At 41.7% G+C, this 20,021-nt stretch overlaps 1 protein-coding gene across 3 annotated transcripts; it reads left to right on the forward strand.

Moving 5' to 3' along the window:
* Positions 1-1,119: 1,119 nt before the first annotated feature.
* LOC129111599 (radixin-like) lies at positions 1,120-19,463 on the forward strand. 3 transcript variants are annotated; one of them, XM_054623605.1, is made up of 16 exons: positions 1,120-1,314; positions 2,985-3,078; positions 9,697-9,780; positions 10,009-10,104; positions 10,789-10,911; positions 11,040-11,191; positions 11,363-11,446; positions 11,671-11,817; positions 13,307-13,403; positions 13,528-13,691; positions 14,286-14,416; positions 14,538-14,698; positions 14,870-14,962; positions 15,098-15,334; positions 15,891-15,938; positions 17,026-19,463. In XM_054623605.1, exons 2-16 carry the CDS (start codon positions 3,067-3,069, stop codon positions 17,188-17,190), a joined length of 1,794 nt encoding a protein of 597 aa, XP_054479580.1. In that variant the 5' UTR covers positions 1,120-1,314; positions 2,985-3,066; the 3' UTR covers positions 17,191-19,463. The 3 variants fall into 3 exon arrangements, with proteins under 3 accessions (XP_054479580.1, XP_054479581.1, XP_054479583.1); XM_054623606.1 differs by lacking the exon at positions 15,891-15,938; XM_054623608.1 differs by lacking the exons at positions 1,120-1,314; positions 2,985-3,078; positions 10,009-10,104; ... (1 more) ...; positions 11,040-11,191; positions 15,891-15,938 and having other exon boundaries at positions 9,722-9,780.
* Positions 19,464-20,021: the final 558 nt, after the last annotated feature.

The raw sequence follows: 20,021 nt of genomic DNA on the forward strand, positions 1-20,021 counted from the left end.
GGAGAAACTTTCAATAAATCACCTGGGACACCAATAGAAGGGACACCATGACACCTAGTGGTAGAACAAAAGAAGTGCACAAAATGTTTTACCTTTAAATCCGCACACCAAACCAAATATATGCCAGAAAGTTGACATTTTTATTTCACCAGGTTATATGTCTAAATGTATCCTAATCAGCTGTAGAAGCATGACTAAAAAGACTGACTGCCAGGTGGTATGTGCAAGCCTAAATGTGATGCTCCATATATGTCAGTGGCACATGCAGAGTACACCAACTAAAGTATGATGATATAACTGTAGTTTGAATGATAAGAGTGGGTGACCATCACTAGCCTACATAGTAAAATTGGATATAGATGTATTTATGTGGCTGTGGGCAACATCAGGTCCTTGGATTATTGGTTATTTATGTTTATAACAAACATAGCCTATTTTCTAATTGTTTCAGGCAAAGGTTTTGAAATAATAGGGTGATACTAACACTTATCATCTATGCCATAATAATTACTTCCAGTGCAAGCCAGTGGGGAGCTCTGCCACTAATGTACTCTATTTACAGACAAAAATGCCCTGTCTGATATTAATCACTCCCCATACAGCTCATGGCAAGACGAATACCCCACACATGCCAGGCATCCACTCCTCAGCTGCTGACAGCCATATTGAACATCTCCACAATTAGCTGCGTCAAGTATGCAACAAAAACTGAAAACCAGACAGGAAACCAGGCATGGTTCCTTCAAAGTAACATTAAAACATGAATAACGGTTGAGAGAAACTTATTTTAGAGGTGTGCAGTAAAAAAAAAAAAAAAAAAAGTCGTGCAACTTCACTTGCAGTTTGACTGATAAGATATAAATTGTTGCTCAAAGTTGTTATTTTTTATGAGTGTCAATTTTTTTTATTACATAATGATGCAAAGTCTTTGCATAAAAACTCAACTACTTTTATCTTCCTTTTTAATTATTCTTTAAAGTTGAGACGTTTGGGTTATTATGGTTATTATGATGATGATAAAAAGGTGAAGAAATGATTTTATTCTCAAACTTCCATGAGGATTTTGTTGTGAAAACTGAGAGCGGACACCGTGGTATCTTATTCCGGCTGGCTCGACACTGGCACCCCAAATCGCCTTATGGTTGTTAAGACTTCAACGGGGTCTTCTGCGGGGAATTAGTTTCGTCCAAAACCACTGAGAGAGAAGGAACAACAAACACACCGGGTCTCATCGTGGATATTTTTAATCAGGTGTGAATATACCTTTTTTTTCTTCTTCCCCACATCAATTTGAGGATATACTTCGTCCCCACGGTGAGTTGCCTCTCCCTAAAAAGATGAGCAAGTTTGGTGCAGTAGCAGGATATCCTTGTGCGCAACAAATGTATATTTTCTACACCAGGTTAGACATTGTATCAGTGTGTGCCCCTTCATGTGCCTGTGGAAGCACCGCAGCGTACGTACTCCCAATTCATCTTGTTTCTTTTTTTTTTTTTTTTCTTGGTAAATGTGGTGAATTAATGATGACCAAACATTTTAATTTTTTCAGGCTGTGAAACTTCACATGTAGGTGACGTTACGAGTGAGGGACCCTCCTCTCCTCTCCGTGGTTGTGCGTGTCCCGTTATGTGGACTGCACCCACAAACGAGCGTGAAAAAGATCAGGCTTTCAATGGACACCTTTTTACTTCAAGAGGAGCATTTTCTTTTTCTTTTTTTTACCCAACTCTCGAGCTACAAGTGGGCATGTGTTCATGTGGAGTAGCACGCTCCAGCTGTGTCTTTTCTTTAACACATCCATAGTATTTGTTTGGCCACTTTTTTTTTTTTTTATTGCATTATACTCTCTTGGTTGTCCTTGAGTTAACTTATATGAAGTAGGGGTCCTTTTTTTTTTTTTTTAATATAGTCTTGGGCTCTAACAGTGGATTTCAAATTCATTTATCACAAAAATAAAGAAACAAGGTGATTAATATAGTTTCTAATTTGCAATTCGTTGTGTAGCACAAGAACAGAGTGCCACTTTAACACCTCAATAATGCTTTATGTTGTATTCAAATAGTTTTTCCCCCCCAAGTTAAGGATATTGAACATGTGATATTTTAACTTAAACTGTCAACCAAACGGTTTGGTTGGGATTGTGATAGTTATCTATGACTCTGCACAACACCATGAGACCACATACTGTAGAATCCAGATATGATTGATGACATGCTCGCATAACAAAAAACTATTTTTTTCTTCCCCTGGATCATTTCAGTATCATATGGCGGTTCAACCCAGGTCATTACCCGACTTGCAGGCTTGTGTTTCAGCTGGTAGCCCAGGCTGTGACATGTTAAAGCCCAGTGTGTAATGATGAGTTGCAGGGTGAAATAGATTTTAAAAAATGAGTAGTCCAAATATCCCCGAATTTGTGCCAGACAGATCTTTTTATTTTGATAAAATGAGTCATCACAGAATGCTTTGACTGTCTTTGGGTTTTCTCCTCCATGGTAATTATGTTTCAACTAGTTTTCCCCCCTTACGCTCTTGCAACAGTTTCCGTCTGTGCACCGTGTACAGCAACATGAAAGTGCATGTTGAGATTGAATGCAAAACCACTTCTCAGTGCAGTAGCTGTTTGGGGTTTTATGTGCCTTGTAGTCGTTAACAGATTCATTTCAGTTTGGTTTTCTTTCGCTATTTTCTTTCGCTTGGTTCAATGAGTGTCTTATTTCTTTTCTCTCTACTTCAAGGTCATTTTCTGTTATCTTCAGTTGCATGCATTGTATTGTGCAAACCACTGAATTCTGGACTGATGGATCCTGATATGAAAAACTGACAACTTCATAGGAAGAATGTCTGCTAAATTGAAAGATTAAACATTTCTATGCAATGCATTGTTTCTTTCCAAATCATACACCGGTGAATAATGTTGCAACCTAGAAAGCTGCACCTTTTTGTTAAACCCATGAAGGAAAATTTGTCTTTTTTGCTTTCAGGTCCTGTGTTACAGGTGTTGTTGCCGTCCTGTGACGGGTTTATCCTCTCAGCTGTCGGGTGTAAGGAGGAGAGGAAGCAAAGATGCCGAAACCGGTAAGAGGCTAAAAGGAGCTATATGAGAGTTGGCATACAAATATCAGTAGCTTTTTATTGTACTGTTTTCTACAGAGGTAAAGAGAAATGCAGCGCTAACGGTAAGTAGCCAGGAAAAATGTTTCTCAAGATATGTGATACCAATCAGACACATGAAAGTTGCTTGTTTGTTCCTGCCTAGTCTGGTTGTATAAACTGAATCCCTCCAGTTGTCAAAATAGTCGGCATGCACTGCTGCCCAAATCTCAGTTGTGCATTCTGGGAAGTGGCAGTTTCATCCCCATGGCTGCTCCCACTCCTCATACTCCTTTTCCAAGTAAACAACAGCCAGAGTGTAAAATGAACTGCCAGGCCCACGGGCCTCGCAACTGCAACACTGCTGCCATTGTTGCTAAAAGGGTGGAGTGAATGCCAGAGTCCTGGGATGTGAACACCAACACCAAAACAAAACCAATTTAATGCAGTCCCTTCATGGCTGTCCCGCTGTTGTCGTTTTTTTTCTTTCTAAAGAGTTTTGGGTAGAGCTCATGCATGATTCTGTGATTATTGCAAATTGTAAAACTAGTTTTCAGTTAACAGTAAGAGATTTTCAAATGGGAAATTGTCTAGGCCACTTTTTACTCTAAGCATTCAAACTATGACACAGCAACACTGAGTATTTGGCTTTTTTAGTGGAAAAACTCTGGCCTTCTTGGTTGATCTTTAAATCAAGGCTTTTATTACGTAAGCTTAAGAATTTCTTTCATGGAAAGATTACAACATCTCCTGTGTAGCTCTGGGGTTGGTGGGTGTTTTGCGGGGGCTGTGGTTTGGGAAGCTACAGAAGAGGAACAGCCAGGCATTGATGTCATCCTCCACTTCCCCCTCTTGTCCCCTGAGTCACCAGGGCACCATCTCAAAACAGCTTCTAGGACAGATGAGGGCCGGCCGCTCGGCTCAGAGCGACATCTCTGACACAGACGATAACTAACTGACAGAGAACGTGGAGTTCGTTGAAGGGAAGCCCTGACGCAGTAAACAGAAGAAGCAAGAGCAGGGTCCATCAGACATGACCTAGTCTGGGATTGGTGCCAGATTATGGCTCCGTGTCAGCATTCATCTGTAAACGAAGAATAAAAACAATAGCCAGGATGAGTAACCTCCGAGTTTGTTGAGCAAGTAGGGAGGGTACAGATTATTTTTTCAGTAGTAATTTGGCAAAGCGGTTACAACTTCATAGAGGTTTCTTTTAAAACACAGAACCTCGTGGTTCTTGCTCATGGTAGTGAGTTTAACCAGAAGAACTCCATGGTTTAAAAATCAGGTTTGCAGCGAACCACGAGGACCCCCTATTAAATATAGTCTGGAGGTGATGCTGTCATTGTCTTGACCCCTGTGTGGTTGTGCAACAAGCTGAGTACCTAACATTGTGGTTATGTTACAGGTTAGGTTAGTTTTTAGGTGGTGGTCACATTTATACAGATTGTGAGACCACTGAGTTTTTCTGTCTCCAGTTTTGATATAAATGTCCGTAACATACTGTTTAATGAGGAACCATTGAGGATGAGTTACCTTATCCTCCGTGTGGATAAAGCATAAACGGTCTGTCAGGGAGTCTGTGACCATGTACCGTTTTTTTTTAGTTTTTTTTTAATACAGAGTAATGTTCTGTTTCTCATATCTCGTAACATCATACCCCACCCCTTCTGTTTGTTGATCACTGTGGGCCGGGGGCCAGTTCATTATGAGGTGATAGCACCCCACAGGAAGACAGCCCTCTCTGGCTTCCTAGCTTGTGGCTGTTTTCCACGTTTGCTGGAGAAGAGGCCCCGTTGTGTACATCGGGAGCCCAGTTTATGTCAACATCCTGTCTACGTGGAAGTACAGAAGCAAGGTGAAGAGAGCGGATTATCCCTCTAGTGTGTAAAATGTAAAATCCCGGAAGCTTTTCAGATCCTTTTTGCCTTCTTTTTTATCAGGGATGCTCCACACACACACACACACACACACACACACACACACACACACACACACACACCACTTCCCTTCCCCAAAAGGATGCATGGTTGTAGTTTGAGCAGTGATTCCTCCTACGCTGCCTCTCTTCCCTCCTTTCCTCCTCCCCGCCGAAGCCTGCCTCACCCAGCAGGGGGGTTATCAGAGGGACAGACAGCTGCTCAGATCCCAGCAGGCCAGATTAGCAACTCTACTGATTGTAGTGTGTGTGTGTGCGCTTGTGTCTCTTAGGGGCCTCTCCCAGCAAAGCTCCTCTAAACAGCTTACAGTAACTTAACAGCTGCACATTTAACGAGGGGCCCGTCTGAGTGAGACCTCGTCTTCCCATTGAAATGGAGAGGGGGATTTAGAAATATCTCTAAAGGGAATCTATAAAGACAAAAAACCAAAATGGGAATGATACAGCTACTGGTTTTGAGACTCATTGGCTTTTCATCCTTGATGGCCTTACCAGATTTTAATGAGCTATAAATGTATATTCCATCTGCTTGCAAACAAGAAAAATGTTGGCAAAGAAACGTAACTTGTGTGTGTGTGTGTGTGTGTGTGTGTGTGTGTGTGTGTGTGTGTGTGTGTGTGTGTGTGTGTGTGTGTGTGTGTGTGTGTGTGTGTGTGTGTGTGTGTGTGTGTGTGTGTGTGTGTGTGTGTGTGTGTGTGTGTGTGTGTGTGTGTGTGTGTGTGTGTGTGTGTGTGTGTGTCCCCAGACAGACTGTGTCACATAAGGACAGGCTTACAAAAGACGCTCCTTGGTCGGAGTGTGTGATTAGCTGTGTCAGTGCCTCGGCATGTTGTTGTCCCTCTGCTCCTCCCCCCCTCGCTCTGCAGCAGAGATGGGATTAAACCGGCCGTCTGGTCTGTACAGGATTCCACCTCTCTGCTCTGTGGGTAGGCTGTGTTTTGGCAGAGACGGTCACACACACACACATGCAGCACAAAGGTTGACTGTTTCACAGCTGATTGCTGATGGCAGTCGGGCCCCACACACATGCAGGGGAAGGGACATTCAAGGCCGGTCACTTGGAAACCCCAGCTCAGCACAACATTCTCCATAACTACTCCTATCTCTGAAAGTCAATGAGGCAGCTAGTCTTGAAACCTTCACAGAGTCTTTATTGACCTGTCCGGGGCCTGTTTTCTGTTTTGTGCAGCTTTAAAGAGTTGGTTGAGATGTTTCTTTTAAAGTTAAGTCACCGAGGACAAAACTCTATGGATAAACTATAATACCATCTTCCCATCCAGATCTCAAATAGTGGGGGGGGATTTTCCTTGATCAGAAACTGGCATGAGGAGTTTAAGTTAAATGCTGTTCTCACACCATGAGATAACTAAGTCAGAGATCTCAATTATGTCATATTGTGTTAGCGGGACGTGCATGGTGTGAAAAGAGAAGGGGCGTAGGTGTCAATGCTTTCCATTTGTGCTCGCTGCTTTTGGGAGTATTGGTTCCTCTTGGTTAAAAGTTGTATTATCTGTTGTGCAAAGGCCAGCTGCAGTAGTAGGAAATTGGGAGTAGCAGAGTTGATTTCTGGTTTGTAGTTGGATTTATATAAATCCATCTGTTGTTTGTGTTTTAACGTGTGAATCCTTAAGATATCAGTCCTGATTGATTTATCATTTATTTTTGCGTGAAAACAATAGTATTGTGTGTAGAGTTTAGCAGTCTTGGGTCTTTTTTTTTTTTTTTTTTTTTTTTTTTTTAAAACATGAGCTTCAGGTTTTCTGAATTGTTTGCACAGTGCTATTCTTTTTGTGTATGCACTAGAGAAACACTAAATGCTACAGAATGTTGCCACAGACAGTTTGTTATACTGCAAATCTGCATTTTAGCAAAAGTAACAAGAGTCAAGCGCTGGTTTTCTAGTTAGCAGTAGCTCATGTTCTATCATGTAACCATATCCTCAGTATCCTCACTGAAATGATGTTGACAGGGCTGTGTTGTAATAAGCAGCTGATGTTATTGGATGTCAGTGTCATTGGTGCCGAGTGCTCATAGTCATCTAGACTCGCCTTCATAAACCATCGCAGAAAAACCAAACCTAGACTTAAAATTCATCATCTCATAATTATGAAGCTTACTGCACATTCTCGGCAGAATGTATAGTTTTTCATTTCAGAGTTACATTACTAAGAACAATAAAGTAATGATGTGTTTTCTGTATTGTGCAGTCAACTAAATAAAACAGAAATAATGTCAATGCATGCATGGGTATACCTTGATATTGCAAAAAAGACCTTGTATATTCATGCACAACCAGGTGTTGCATCATTATTTTTTTTTATCAGGTTATGTACAGTGAAATAAATGCTAAAGAAAGTGACAAATCTTTGCTTTTGCAGCCAAATTTCCTTGAATTCTTCCTTTCAAAAAAGTGTTGATTGGACTATTTTGTTTTTGTGGAGCGGGCACTAAAGGCCCTTTAAGTAGTCGCTATAGAAACATACTCCCCTCTTGTCCAACACACTGAACTCTGATTTCCTCCCCTGCAGATAACTGGCATATAGTGCAACCTGGCTTGTTTTCCCAGACATGGATTAAGCCTTGGTCTTGAATGTGGACTAAAAATAAAGGGCCTCGCTCTCTCTCTCTCTCTCTCTCTCTCTCTCTCTCTCTCTCTGGAATCTTCATTTGGAGACACATTGGCAACAGGCATGCCAAACAGATTTGGTCTCCAAAGTGCACAAAATACAACAACTGCATGAACTGAAAATTGACCCCGACTGAAGGCAGAATATATAATCATTTAGTCACTTAAGACTTCTTAATCTTTTCCCGGGAAGCTGCCCACATCATTTTCCAACCAACATAAAGCTCTGCCTTTTAAGCAGGTTAGATTAAGAACATGTGGGATTCAGATTAGTCCCTTTAAAATAATGTACCATAAATGGACTGTCGCACATTACAGTACTAGTTTAGGCCACGGCGGAGTGTTCATGCGAGATAGTCTATAGTGTGGAGAAAGTGCTGCAACTTTTCATGGGTAATTAATGAGCGGGAGGCAGAGGCAGATACATTGTGGTCTGAGCTGCATGTGGCGCGGGGGAGTCCAGCTATGTGCTGTATAGACACACGTTTCATGATTTATTCATCGCAGGGACATCGAGAGGGACGAAGGCAGGAGAAATAAAAAAAAAATCCTGAGAGTAGAGGGAGACAAATGCAAAGTAAGCTTTCCTGAGGTTTTGTGTATAATTGCCAAGAGGATCTTTTCCTCATTTTTTTCCTTCTTTCTATGTCCCTTTTTTCTTTCCCTCCTTTTCTTTATGGGTGACTCATCTACAGTAACCTCGCTGTAACTGAATCTCAAAGGGAGTACGCCCCAGATCATCTCTCTTGCTTCCTGTTGCGCTCTCTCTCTCTCTCTCTCTCTCTCTCTCTCTCTCTCTCTCTCTCTCTCTCGCTCTCTCTCTCATATCAGCTTTTTTATTTTTTTCTTCTGCACACTTGCTAAACTTTTTTTGCATTTTGCCATATCCCCTTCCTCTGTACCAGGCACTTCTCTCTGTCTCTCTTCTTGTGATGTTAAAATAAAACCACTAATGAGGCAACACACAGGTGTGTGTCGCTGTGCGTGTGTGTGTGTGTGTCGCTGTGCTATGAAGGATGTGAGATGCCTGGGAGGTCAGGTCAGCTCTGCTCTGTGCCATCAGCTGCTGCTGGTCTTTTGCCAGTGCCGTTTACTGGCAGCTAATGACTGACTTTTATCCTCTGCTCCACCCCATCAGAGGTCCACCAGTATTGGCTGCTTTGAAATGTGGGGCTTGCTCCCCCTCTGGCAGTGTGTGATAGCAAGAGGGAGAGAGACGAAAGATTACACGGCCCCCTTCACAAAACCAGTGTTGGGATTGAGGGAAATGAACATGTGTGCTGAGCAAACACGCTTCCTCTCTCTTCTGCAGGATTCCTTTCTCATTTCTTGGAAGATTGTCGTCCAAGAAAGAGTTCTACAGCAGCACTGCATTTTCAGTTGTTTTGTGCCACATCATACAGTATATATTATGTTTAATGCTTTATTCCATTACAGAAAACAGGGTGAATAATATGACAACACTCATTGCTACCCCAGATCTGAAAGTATAAATAATCCTGGGATTTTTTATTTTTTTTTTCTTTTATAGAAGAGTTTAGTAGAGATACAAACAGGGTAAATATGGAACAGGGATATGACATGCAACAAAGTCCCCATCCTGATTTAAACAGCTGATCTTCCCAATATGTGCTTTGCATTTTACCCACTAGTTTTTTATGTTTCAAAAAATATCCTTCACCTCCTAAGCAGGGGCTGAAAACACTTTAATACCAGTAATGTTTCCCGATTGACGATGGGGATTAGTGAATGTTAAATCGAGATTATAGGAAAAGGCACTTATAGTAATGAGCTCAAGGCTGAGAAAGGCATCCTATTATTTTAGTATGCCAGTAATTGTCCCACGCATATTCGGCTCTTCCACTTACTAGTTTAAAAGAAAATGCTGTCAAGTTTGCAATCGTCACTTTCAACAAAACAATGTGCAGTTACAAGAAAACAAAAGAGGGTGTTGTGACCATTTGTAATGACAATCAGGCGGCAAAGCTGTATCTGATCTCTCCATGTAAAATCTCTTATTGTTGTGTTTGTTTTCCAGATCAACGTCCGTGTGACCACCATGGATGCAGAGCTGGAGTTTGCCATCCAGCCTAATACCACAGGAAAGCAGCTCTTTGACCAGGTGAGTGTGAGTGTGAGTGACATAACCATAAAGCAAAAAGTAAAAAGTATGTATGCACTGCAAGCGTCTTGGTGGTTAACCACGATGCTACTGCTTCGAATCAGGACGGCCTCCTTTTGAGGCATTTCACTACAGATTCACTCATCAAAAGCAAAAAGTAGTTTAACATAATTTTTAAAAATGATGCCTTTTATCGACCGTAAGAATACATTTTTGTTTTATTGCCAGGTGGTGAAGACGGTGGGACTGCGGGAGGTCTGGTTCTTTGGCCTGCAGTATGTGGACAGCAAAGGTTACAGTACTTGGCTCAAGCTCAATAAGAAGGTCTGTACAACTCTATATTCTTTTTATCCTTTGTCATAACCACCAAAACAAATTGACACACTTTTACTGCGTTCTTCCTTTTACTGCATCTCTACCTCCTTTTCTTTCTCTTTTCATCCCATGTTATCTGTTTGTCTTTCATCAGTCAGTGTCTGTTTCTTGTCTCCTATTTGCCTAGAAGCTCTGCTTTTTTTTTTTTTTTTTTTTTTTAACAGACTTCCTCTCTCTCTCTCTCTCGCTCAGGCCAACACACCCTCCAGCCTTAACACCCCTTCTATTACAGTGTGTCTGTGTGTTTCCGAGTACGCCTGAGAGAAAAAACACCCCCCACAGACACACACACACACACACACACACACACACACACACACACACACAGAGAGAGAGAGAGATAAAGTGTGTGTTTGAGGCCCTCCAGCTACTGTAGACAAATGCAAGGCTGTCTGGATGATCTGTGAGAGCCCAGGAACACATGTCCTCCAGATTAGAACAGTTTTTATGTGGGCGACCATGCTTGTTAATTACAGTCCATTCATTTGCTTTAGATAAAGGAAATCATGAAAAGGATGATTCAAAATCAGCACAGTCCACGAACCAAAGTCACAAAGCTTTGTTGTGACACAAAGTGTGTGATCTGCTGATTTTGATAGATGATTGAATGAGTCTGTTGTCTTTGTCTTCCAGGTGACTCAGCAGGATGTGAAGAAAGAGAATCCTCTGCAGTTCAAGTTCAGGGCCAAGTTCTTCCCTGAGGATGTTTCAGAGGAACTAATCCAGGAGATCACCCAGCGACTCTTCTTCCTGCAGGTAACGCCCTTGTCAAGTTTCCATCAAAATGTAGTTCAAATTATTTGATAATAATAGGGAGGGGAAAAGTGGGTTTTATTACATTTAATAACTTCCATTTGTTGACTCACTCCCTCCCGTTTCACCAGGTGAAGGAGGCCATCTTGAACGATGAGAACTACTGTCCCCCAGAGACCGCCGTGCTACTGGCGTCATACTCAGTCCAGGCCAAGTATGGAGACTACAACAAAGATGTCAACAAGCCAGGGTACCTTACCCATGACAGGCTGCTGCCTCAGAGGTAAACACGCAATATGTCACGATGTGTATGGCTCTGCTGCGAGTTCGAGTTGTCAAACACAGACCCGTTGAAACCTGGAATGTGTTTTGTTCCCTGCTGGAATTTTCCATGATTTCCTCTCGAGGAAACGATTCCGTGCTTCAGGTGAAGTCATTGTGTTTGTGTACTCAGAGTCCTGGAGCAGCACAAGCTGACCAAGGAGCAGTGGGAGGACAGGATACAGACTTGGCACGAAGAACACAGAGGAATGCTCAGGTATGTGTTGAACTTTTCCTTAGACTTCTCTTGAAACCCCGAGAGAGACACAGGGCAGATGTTTGGGCTTGTTGTGATATATTGGGGCGTGGAACTATACATCAATGAATGTGTGACTGGATTGGATGAAAAAATAAAGTGTACACAGATAGGATTCTATTTTCTAATAACACATATGTGATATATATATAGTATTCTAACCCCTCCTGCTTTTCCTCCTCTAGAGAGGACTCCATGATGGAATATCTTAAAATTGCCCAGGACTTGGAGATGTACGGAGTCAACTACTTTGAGATCAAAAACAAGAAGGGCACACAGCTGTGGCTGGGCGTGGATGCCCTTGGCCTCAACATCTACGAACACGAAGACAAGTAAGGGACACACACAGACGCACGCACACACACACCGACAGATTCGTTGAGCTTATTTACAAAATAAGTGATCCATTCTGTGGGAAAACTCCGTCTAGTCCTATAAAATGGCAGTGAAGACAGTGAATCCCGTCTCATACTATCTCATGATTGCAAGGGCATCAGAGCTGTGGTTTGCAGTTGATTACTTAACAGCAGCAGACATGAGGACGAGGGAGTAGGTGGAGGCTTATGACACAACGTGCCACAGACGTCATAATGGTTTGTGTTATGGTCAATCACCCAACCTCATCTCAAGATCAGAGCCAGAGCCTTTTGTCTTATTTATTGGCAAAATAGATGAAGAATTTAAAACACAAGAGTGCTTCTTTCAGTTTCTATCTTTGCCTGAAGCTTTGGGATTTTTGATTATATTTCTTCTGAGTATTGTTTTTAATATACTAAATAGATTTTTCAAGGATTTAAGTCATCCAATGTCCAAAGGACGGGGATTATGTGCAGTCTCTTTCTGTGATGACTGCAGAGCACATACTGTATGCACTCAAAACAATTCAACTTTATTGATCAGCTTGTAAACAACTGACAGTTCAGCTTTGACATTGTAAATTTGACACTCAAGCCTGACTGCGGTATCTGACTTATTTATTTATGTCCTTCCAAATCTGGTACTCTGTAACAGAATATGGATTAATTTACCAATAAATATTACAGGTTTATGTACTGCTCTCAGAGCTGGTCATTTGATATTAAATAGCATATATCAGTCAGAGAAATTCTACTATTTTCTCTCTTTGTGGTAGGCACGATGGCAACTTGACATACACAGTGTTCAACGGGTTTAGAGGAAGCACAGCTATTTTTAGAGGTGAAAACTGAGGGAGAGGTGGAGAAAGGAACACCGTCTGTCCGGTGTAGGAGAGTCTTTCCTGTCCTCTCTGGTCAGAGATTTTTTTTTTTTTTCCCTTTGTGGAAGAAAGGATAGATTTTATCACAATTCCTGGAGCATTTCCTCTCACTGCTTTCCCTTCCTGTCCGTTATCTGAGGTCATCACAACTACCATCCTCGTTCTCTTGTCCAGGTGACAAAGGAGGGAAAAGGGATAGTTTATGTTTCTCTCTTTAGACGGCAACATTCCTTATTATCAATTATTCTGTTTATTTCCTTTCTTTCCATTTGCTCTTTTTGAGGAAAGAACACCCACCATCATTTTCATTTTTGGCAGGAAGTGAGAAATTTACTTCTCTTTTCTGACACACTTTCTAAACCACTTAACTGAAAAAACAAAATTCAAACGTAAAGTGAAAGTATTCAGTATCATGATTTCCTGTAAGGGCGGTCTGTTCATACAATGCACCATCTGCTGGCTGAATGTCAGAACACTTTCCAAAACCAACTGTGTAACACCCTGTTTGTTCTGTATATCATCATATCAGTAGGTCGCAAGTTAAAATGTTCAAACTGTCAACTGTTAACCACTTATTTCCTCAGGTTGACACCAAAGATTGGCTTCCCCTGGAGTGAGATTCGAAACATCTCTTTCAATGACAAAAAGTTTGTCATCAAACCTATTGACAAGAAAGCCCCTGTGAGTGACAGATTCATCAAAAAGTATAAAAGAAATACAACAAATATTTTACCTTCTGCTTGATGTATGCAGGATACTGATGTTAAAGGATATATTTTCTCTCCTTTTTTATAAAAACATGTAGGACTTTGTGTTTTATGCTCCGCGACTGCGCATCAACAAGCGTGTCTTGGCATTGTGTATGGGTAACCACGAGTTGTACATGAGGAGGAGAAAGCCCGACACCATCGAGGTGCAGCAGATGAAAGCTCAGGCCCGCGAGGAGAAGCACCACAAACAGATGGAGAGGTACTGCACAGGAGTTTCAGCTTTGTTTGTTTCTAAGGTCATAGAAAAGCCTTTCCGGAAAAGAAGTTCAAATATTATATGTTTTTCCAATTTATGCATATGCCTGTTCAACATTTTTCAGATTATATAAAACAATTTTTTTAATTGAACATCCTTTTTTCTTAACTATATGTATCCAGTTTGAAATAATAAGTGCGCTGGGTGAAAATAAGATTCCTTTCTTTCAATTTTTTTTTTTTAAAACATCAAAAGATATGTTTAATTCAATGATCACTACTGGTAAATTGTCTTTAGGGCAATAACCCCCCACTTCACTGACTTTAAACAATACATAAATATATATCCAAACACTTCCATTTGAGTATTTAAGTCAAATGGAAAACAAAAAGTAGCTGCTAGTAAAGAAAAGTAGCTGGTTAAGCTTTTCCACTAGAGGGCAGTATTTTCTCTTTTAGGTACATTATCTGAGACAGAAGGAGTTAAAGGTACTGCAGCACTTAACAGCCCTTTATTTAGGTCAGGATAACTTGCTACGTTTTTCACTCAAAAATACTCAAGTATTCATCTGAAACATGTATCTACGAAACTTCTCAGGGCTCAGCTGGAGAATGAGAAGAAGAAGCGAGAGTATGCAGAGAAGGAGAAGGAGAGGATAGAGCGGGAGAAGGACGAGCTCATGGAGAGACTCAGACAGATCGAAGAGCAGACGATGAGAGCTCAGAAAGGTACCCGTTTTTGTCTTTTTTTTTTTTTTATCCATCTGTTCACTCACCTTTTCTTCTGCCCTCCTCTCCCCTTCCTTTGTGAAATCCCGTGTAACATGGTACATGTGTCTGCCCTCCACAGAGCTGGAGGAACAGACTCGCCGGGCCCTGGAGCTGGAGCAGGAGAGAAGGAGAGCGAGGGAGGAGGCCGAGAGGCTGGAGAGAGAGAGGCAGACGGCTGAGGAGGCCAAGGCAGAGCTGGCCAGACAGGCTGAAGACCAGCAGAAGACCCAGGAACAACTGGTGTGTGTTTGTTTTCACTGAACAGGCTGGCTTACATGGATATCATTATTATTATTATTATTATTACTCACACAACTCTATGGTGTGTGTTATATTATTTAGGGTGAGCTCATTCTAGTGTGTTTTAAATGTAAATATATGTGTAACAGCAGGGTCTATATTTTATCCCAGGCTGGTGAACTGGCTGAATTCACAGCCAAGATCGCTCTCCTGGAAGAAGCCAAGAGGAAGAAAGACGACGAGGCCACAGAATGGCAGCACAAGGTAGAGGATTACTCTCCCCCCAATCAAACAAAGGATAACAATGGCTTCTTTACATGTCCCCAGACATCAGTCAGCCGTGTCTTTTAACACTACCGGTGTATATTTCACACTCTGTCTCCATGCCCTCCCCTGCAGGCCCTGTCAGCCCAGGAGGACCTGGAGAAGACCAAGGAGGAGCTGAAGACCGCGATGACTGTGGTGCCAGCACCTCTGGTCGCCAATGCTGAAAGCGAGCACGATGAGCAGGACGAGAACCACGCGGAAGACTGCGCAGAGCTCTCCAACGAGGGCGTCAGCCAGCTGGACCTCCGCAGTGAGGAGGCGCGCGTCACTGAAGCCCAGAAGAACGAGAGGGTGAAGAAACAGCTGCAGGTGAGAGCAAGGGGGGGAAACATCTGGGGGTCCGACTAAGCTCGCCAGAGATCTGCCAGCCTGTACACATTCCTTGGCTTCCAGGGTCCTCCTGTGACAGGATTGGGGCTCCTGGTGTGACTGTCAACCGGGCGGACTATCCTCAATCCTCAGTCTCACAAAATCCTGTGTGAAACCCTGATGTAATGCTATATGTACAGTAATTCATTGTGCGGACAGCAGTGATTTGCATCTAACGTATCGAAGTTGGCAAAGTGGTTCATAAAAAAAACAGTCGAGGGTTGGCGAGACTGATTCCCAGTGAATTGTTTTATTAAAAAGCTTTATTAATACTTTTGACTTATCACAAAGTTCCTTGAAAAAATGATATGACCTTGGTCACTACTTTCCCCCAATGTAAAATGAAGCCTCACAGTTAATTTATATTCCCCAAATAAAAGTACCATCTTATTTATGATAAATGGAATAATAATAGAATAAACATCTCTTTATTTAACGAAAGAGATTTGCATCTCACATACACAAATAACAACGAGATTATATTATTTTCTAACAGCAGTTTTGCTGCAAAGAAGAAACACCAGCCAAGAAATGGCAAATAAGGGTAAGATAACGCATACTTCTCTGTCCATTCTTTAAACTCCTGCTTTTAACAGGAGTAACGTGCTGACTTAGACAGTAGCCTGGCTCTTAAAAAGACCTACCGGTAATGAATCCATCAATCAGATTAAGTACATCAAATCTCCTAATTTTGAATTCATAGATTTAAGATGGGCTACTGCATAAGCCAGGACTTGTACTAAAGCTATGGCAAGAAGAATTTAAACCGCAACCAAATAGTTTTATTAACCTTAATTTACAAAAACAAAAATAATTGACTACAGGCCTGTGTCTCCACTGAACCTGTAAGCCTGCGTTGGGCTCCCAATGAACAGTGCTAGCAATAAAGGCCTTGGCCAAACCTATGTCACTGCAGACACCTGCTTCAGGGTTTAGAGTAAGATGAATTGTTGCATCTCATTGGAAGGATTTAGTTGTTTATATCAGGGTTCCAGTTTCCAAGTTTCCAGTCATTGAAAATGAGAGAAAAAGCAAAATGTCTTAAAAAAATCTTCTGTTGTCCAGGAAAGTTCTCATTCTCATATTCCATTTAGCTGAGAATGAACTGCAAGGCTATCTAAGAGAGCTCCCTAAAAAAAGTAGAACATTAAACTTGAAATGACATTTATGGACCAGTGTTTTGCGAGTACGTTGTGGAAACGCTGCCCCAGGTCACGTCACACGGTAGCAGCACACCTATTTTAAATCACACTTCAATCAGAGGAACATATTAGTGCTATCCATTTGTTATATCAGCAAGATCATCATTGAAATGTCTTGGAAAATAATCTGTAGAAAAGACTGGGAACCCTGATTTTATATTTAACACATTTTGACACACATAGCCAGAGGCTGTACATAAGTGGCTTTGCAACAATCTGATTTAAAAAAAAAAAAAAATGTTTTGCCCTTTTTGTCCCGTTTCTTTTTTTCTCTCTCTTCTTTGCAACCTCTATGCCTCTTCATCGCCCTCTGTTGTTTTTCCCTCTTTCTATTTTTTCCCTTTTGCTTCTTTTCTTCGTCCTCATCCGCCCTCCTCCTCCTCCTCCTCATCGCCCCTCTCATCCTTCCGTCTCTTTTTTCTCTCCCAGACATTAAGCTCAGAGTTGGCCGAGGCCAGAGATGAAACCAAGAAGACACAGAACGATGTGCTCCACGCGGAGAACGTCAAAGCGGGCCGAGACAAATACAAAACGCTGCGCCAGATCCGACTGGGCAACACGAAGCAGCGCATCGATGAATTTGAGTCCATGTGAGATCAGCACCCCCGTCCCCTCGCCCCTCTTTCCCTCGGGGGGGTACCTGCTCCCGAACTGTCCCCTAAGCGGCTGCTCTATTTCTATGGACAACAGTTGCTGCCGTCCTCATAGTCCCACCAAGTCCCTCCCAAACACCCCGTGGCAATCTTGAGAAATCATCTTGTCAAACTTTGCCAAAGTCCTGCCCCACATCTCCACTCTGAAAATGACGGATATCTCCTTCATACAGAGCTGCCTAGACGCCACTCTGAACAAGCAAATATCATTGTACTGCAGAGATCCTCTGTTATCCTTAAGCACAGGGGAAAAGAGAAACTGTTAAACCAAAATGGAAGCAATTGGATTTTTTATTTCTAGCAAACACGGCCATAGAAAAAGCTACTTTTGTTGTTGTTGGTTTTTTTTGCTTTGCTTGACAACTTGTATGCAAAGGTTTAGAAATATTCAGTATGTTCAGTTAAAGATTATGTGCCCTTTCCTTGTTTTTAAGTTGTTTTCCTCTGCTTTAGTTTGACTCGTTTTTATGGATCATGTTCTTTTTAGTTGTCCGTGGAACACATTAAGCTACAGGCGATCTATAAAACCTGGAGGTTGGCATTTAATTAGGTCACTACTTTCATTCAGCGTCCACGTCTTATATCATGTCAAAACATATCACAAGCTAGTGATGCTAAGTCTCTTAGCCTCTGTGAGTCATCAGTGAACTCAGCTGAGGTCTTTTCACTCTAATCAATCAATACAAACTGTCATTTGAATGTTACATTTATAAGTTTATGTTTAAAAAAAAATGACACTGCAGTATTTTTAAAGTTTCATTTCAGGCGGGATATCAAGAACGGCAGTAAGTGAATTGGCCCTAGTCGGGGGGGGAAAGAGCCACCCAACTTGTCACATGGCAGGTTACGATGAACGAATGTAGCAAAGGTAACAAAGGGAAAGTGTTTTTTTTAACATGCAGAGGTGATGAGACAGCGTGTACCACCGAGCTATCACCCTTGAGCTTAAAAGTGCTTTAAAGATAAAGCTAAACGGCAGTCGTGTAGCCTTGAGTGTGTTTTTTTTTTTTTTTTTGTCCAGTTGCGTCCTCGTGTTTCATTCCCAGTCACCATAGATGGTTTTCTCTGCCTACCAGCTCACAAAGGAAGCCAGCGTATAACATGGACAGACAGAGGAACAGAGAGATGAGTGCTATGTCACAGCTGTTAGTCTGTCTGTCCCAACTGTTTTAAGTGTATCTGCGTGTGAATGAGTGTGTGCGTGTGTGTGTGTGTGTGTGTGTGTGTGTGTGGGTGGGGAAAGTATATACGAATGTGTACAGATGTGTAAGTTGAGACCTGGCACCTCTCTGGCTGGGGAGCTTATGAAAACATCAGTCCTTGACCCAGGACAACTCTCTACCTCAGTAATGTTAGCAGTGGTGACTGGCAGTCAAACACTCAGGGCGCTCCATCCCTTACCAAATAACAAAAAAAAAAAAAAAAAAAGGAAGGTCATGATTTTACATGGTTGCTGTTACATCCTTGAGTGGTGCTCCTGGGCCGTATTCGTTCGTTGGGTTAGGGATTTCAATGTAATGTAAATTACACCTCCTAGGAGAGATCTAGGTTGGAAAAAGTGTTGTTTCTTATGCTAGTTTTACACAATGGTCTCTCATTGCTCCTGGCCTTGCTCAGATGTTTTGGTTAATTATCGTTTTGTCCGGAAAGATATCCCAAACAATGAGGAAGGTGAAATGAATAATGCTGCGGATATCAGGATCGACATGCAGTGTGGTAAAGAGGATTTTTTTTTTTTTTAAGAATAAGCTAGGTGATTTCGTCATTACCCGAGAGGGTCTTGTGAAGCATTTGGTTCTAAGGTGTTGGTGGTGACAGCCTGGGTCTACAGAGCTGCCTGGACCCAAGACCTCATCTAAAAAGAAGGCTCTCCTGTATAATAATGAATTGCCTTCAGACAGTTTGCAGATCTTCAAATGGATTCATGGGACTGAGAGACTTGTGAATACGTGAAGAGATGCATTATGAGTGGTTCTAAAGTGAAGGGGCCTTGCTATGTGATTTCTGTAAATCCCTCCTGAGTCAATTGGAGGGTCGGCCAATTTCTTCCCCTAAAATCATATTATGAATTATCATTATTTGTGCTGAGAAATCAAACTGACTCCATCTTTTTGTGGGTGGAAAATATGCTCCAGGGTGCTTTTTTTTTTTGTTGTTGAAATGAGCAAACATTAAGTTTTCCTCCTCCTCCTTTTTTTTTTTTTTTTTTTTTTTTTTTTTATTTACAAAAAATGTTACGGTATTATTTGTTACGCTATACTTGACAGCTGGTGTAGGTTGATGTTTTTTTTTTTTTTTTTTATATAGTCAGAGTTTTAAAGTTAAAGCACTTGTATTAAACAAGACACTGAAGCCTGCCTTTTGTGTTAACTTCACAGTGTCCATTGTTAGTGTTTGCCATAGCAGGTGAAAAAGTGATCCTGTGCTTCCAGCTCATATTTTTGTATTGTGTTCAAAAACCGTAAACCAGCAGCACACATCGCTATACTGGACAGCGTCATTGGAGGGGAAAACTCTAGTTGAAACACACACACACACACACACACACACACACACACACACACACACACACACACACACACACACACACACACACACACACACACACAGCCTGAAAGGCTTCATTTAGACTACGTTTTTCTTCACAGACTGTTCAGACTGTTATCGGCCTGCCTGTCCCCTCCAATGAAGCCAGTGTCTGTGATGCTACCTGCTCTGGCACCAGCTGTCACGTTTTGCTGTTTGTTTGTTTTTTCCCTTACGTTCATGTTG

The sequence above is a fragment of the Anoplopoma fimbria genome, chromosome 22 (assembly GCF_027596085.1).
Source record: "Anoplopoma fimbria isolate UVic2021 breed Golden Eagle Sablefish chromosome 22, Afim_UVic_2022, whole genome shotgun sequence".
Lineage (NCBI taxonomy): Eukaryota > Metazoa > Chordata > Actinopteri > Perciformes > Anoplopomatidae > Anoplopoma > Anoplopoma fimbria.

What these genes read in the sequence shown, in the direction of transcription:
- LOC129111599 (XM_054623605.1), top strand. An exon ending in GAACACAGAGGAATGCTCAG is followed by an intron (nt 11,447 to 11,670) that starts GTATGTGTTGAA and finishes TTCCTCCTCTAG; the next exon opens with AGAGGACTCCATGATGGAAT. An exon ending in GGGTGAAGAAACAGCTGCAG is followed by an intron (nt 15,335 to 15,890) that starts GTGAGAGCAAGG and finishes ATTTTCTAACAG; the next exon opens with CAGTTTTGCTGCAAAGAAGA.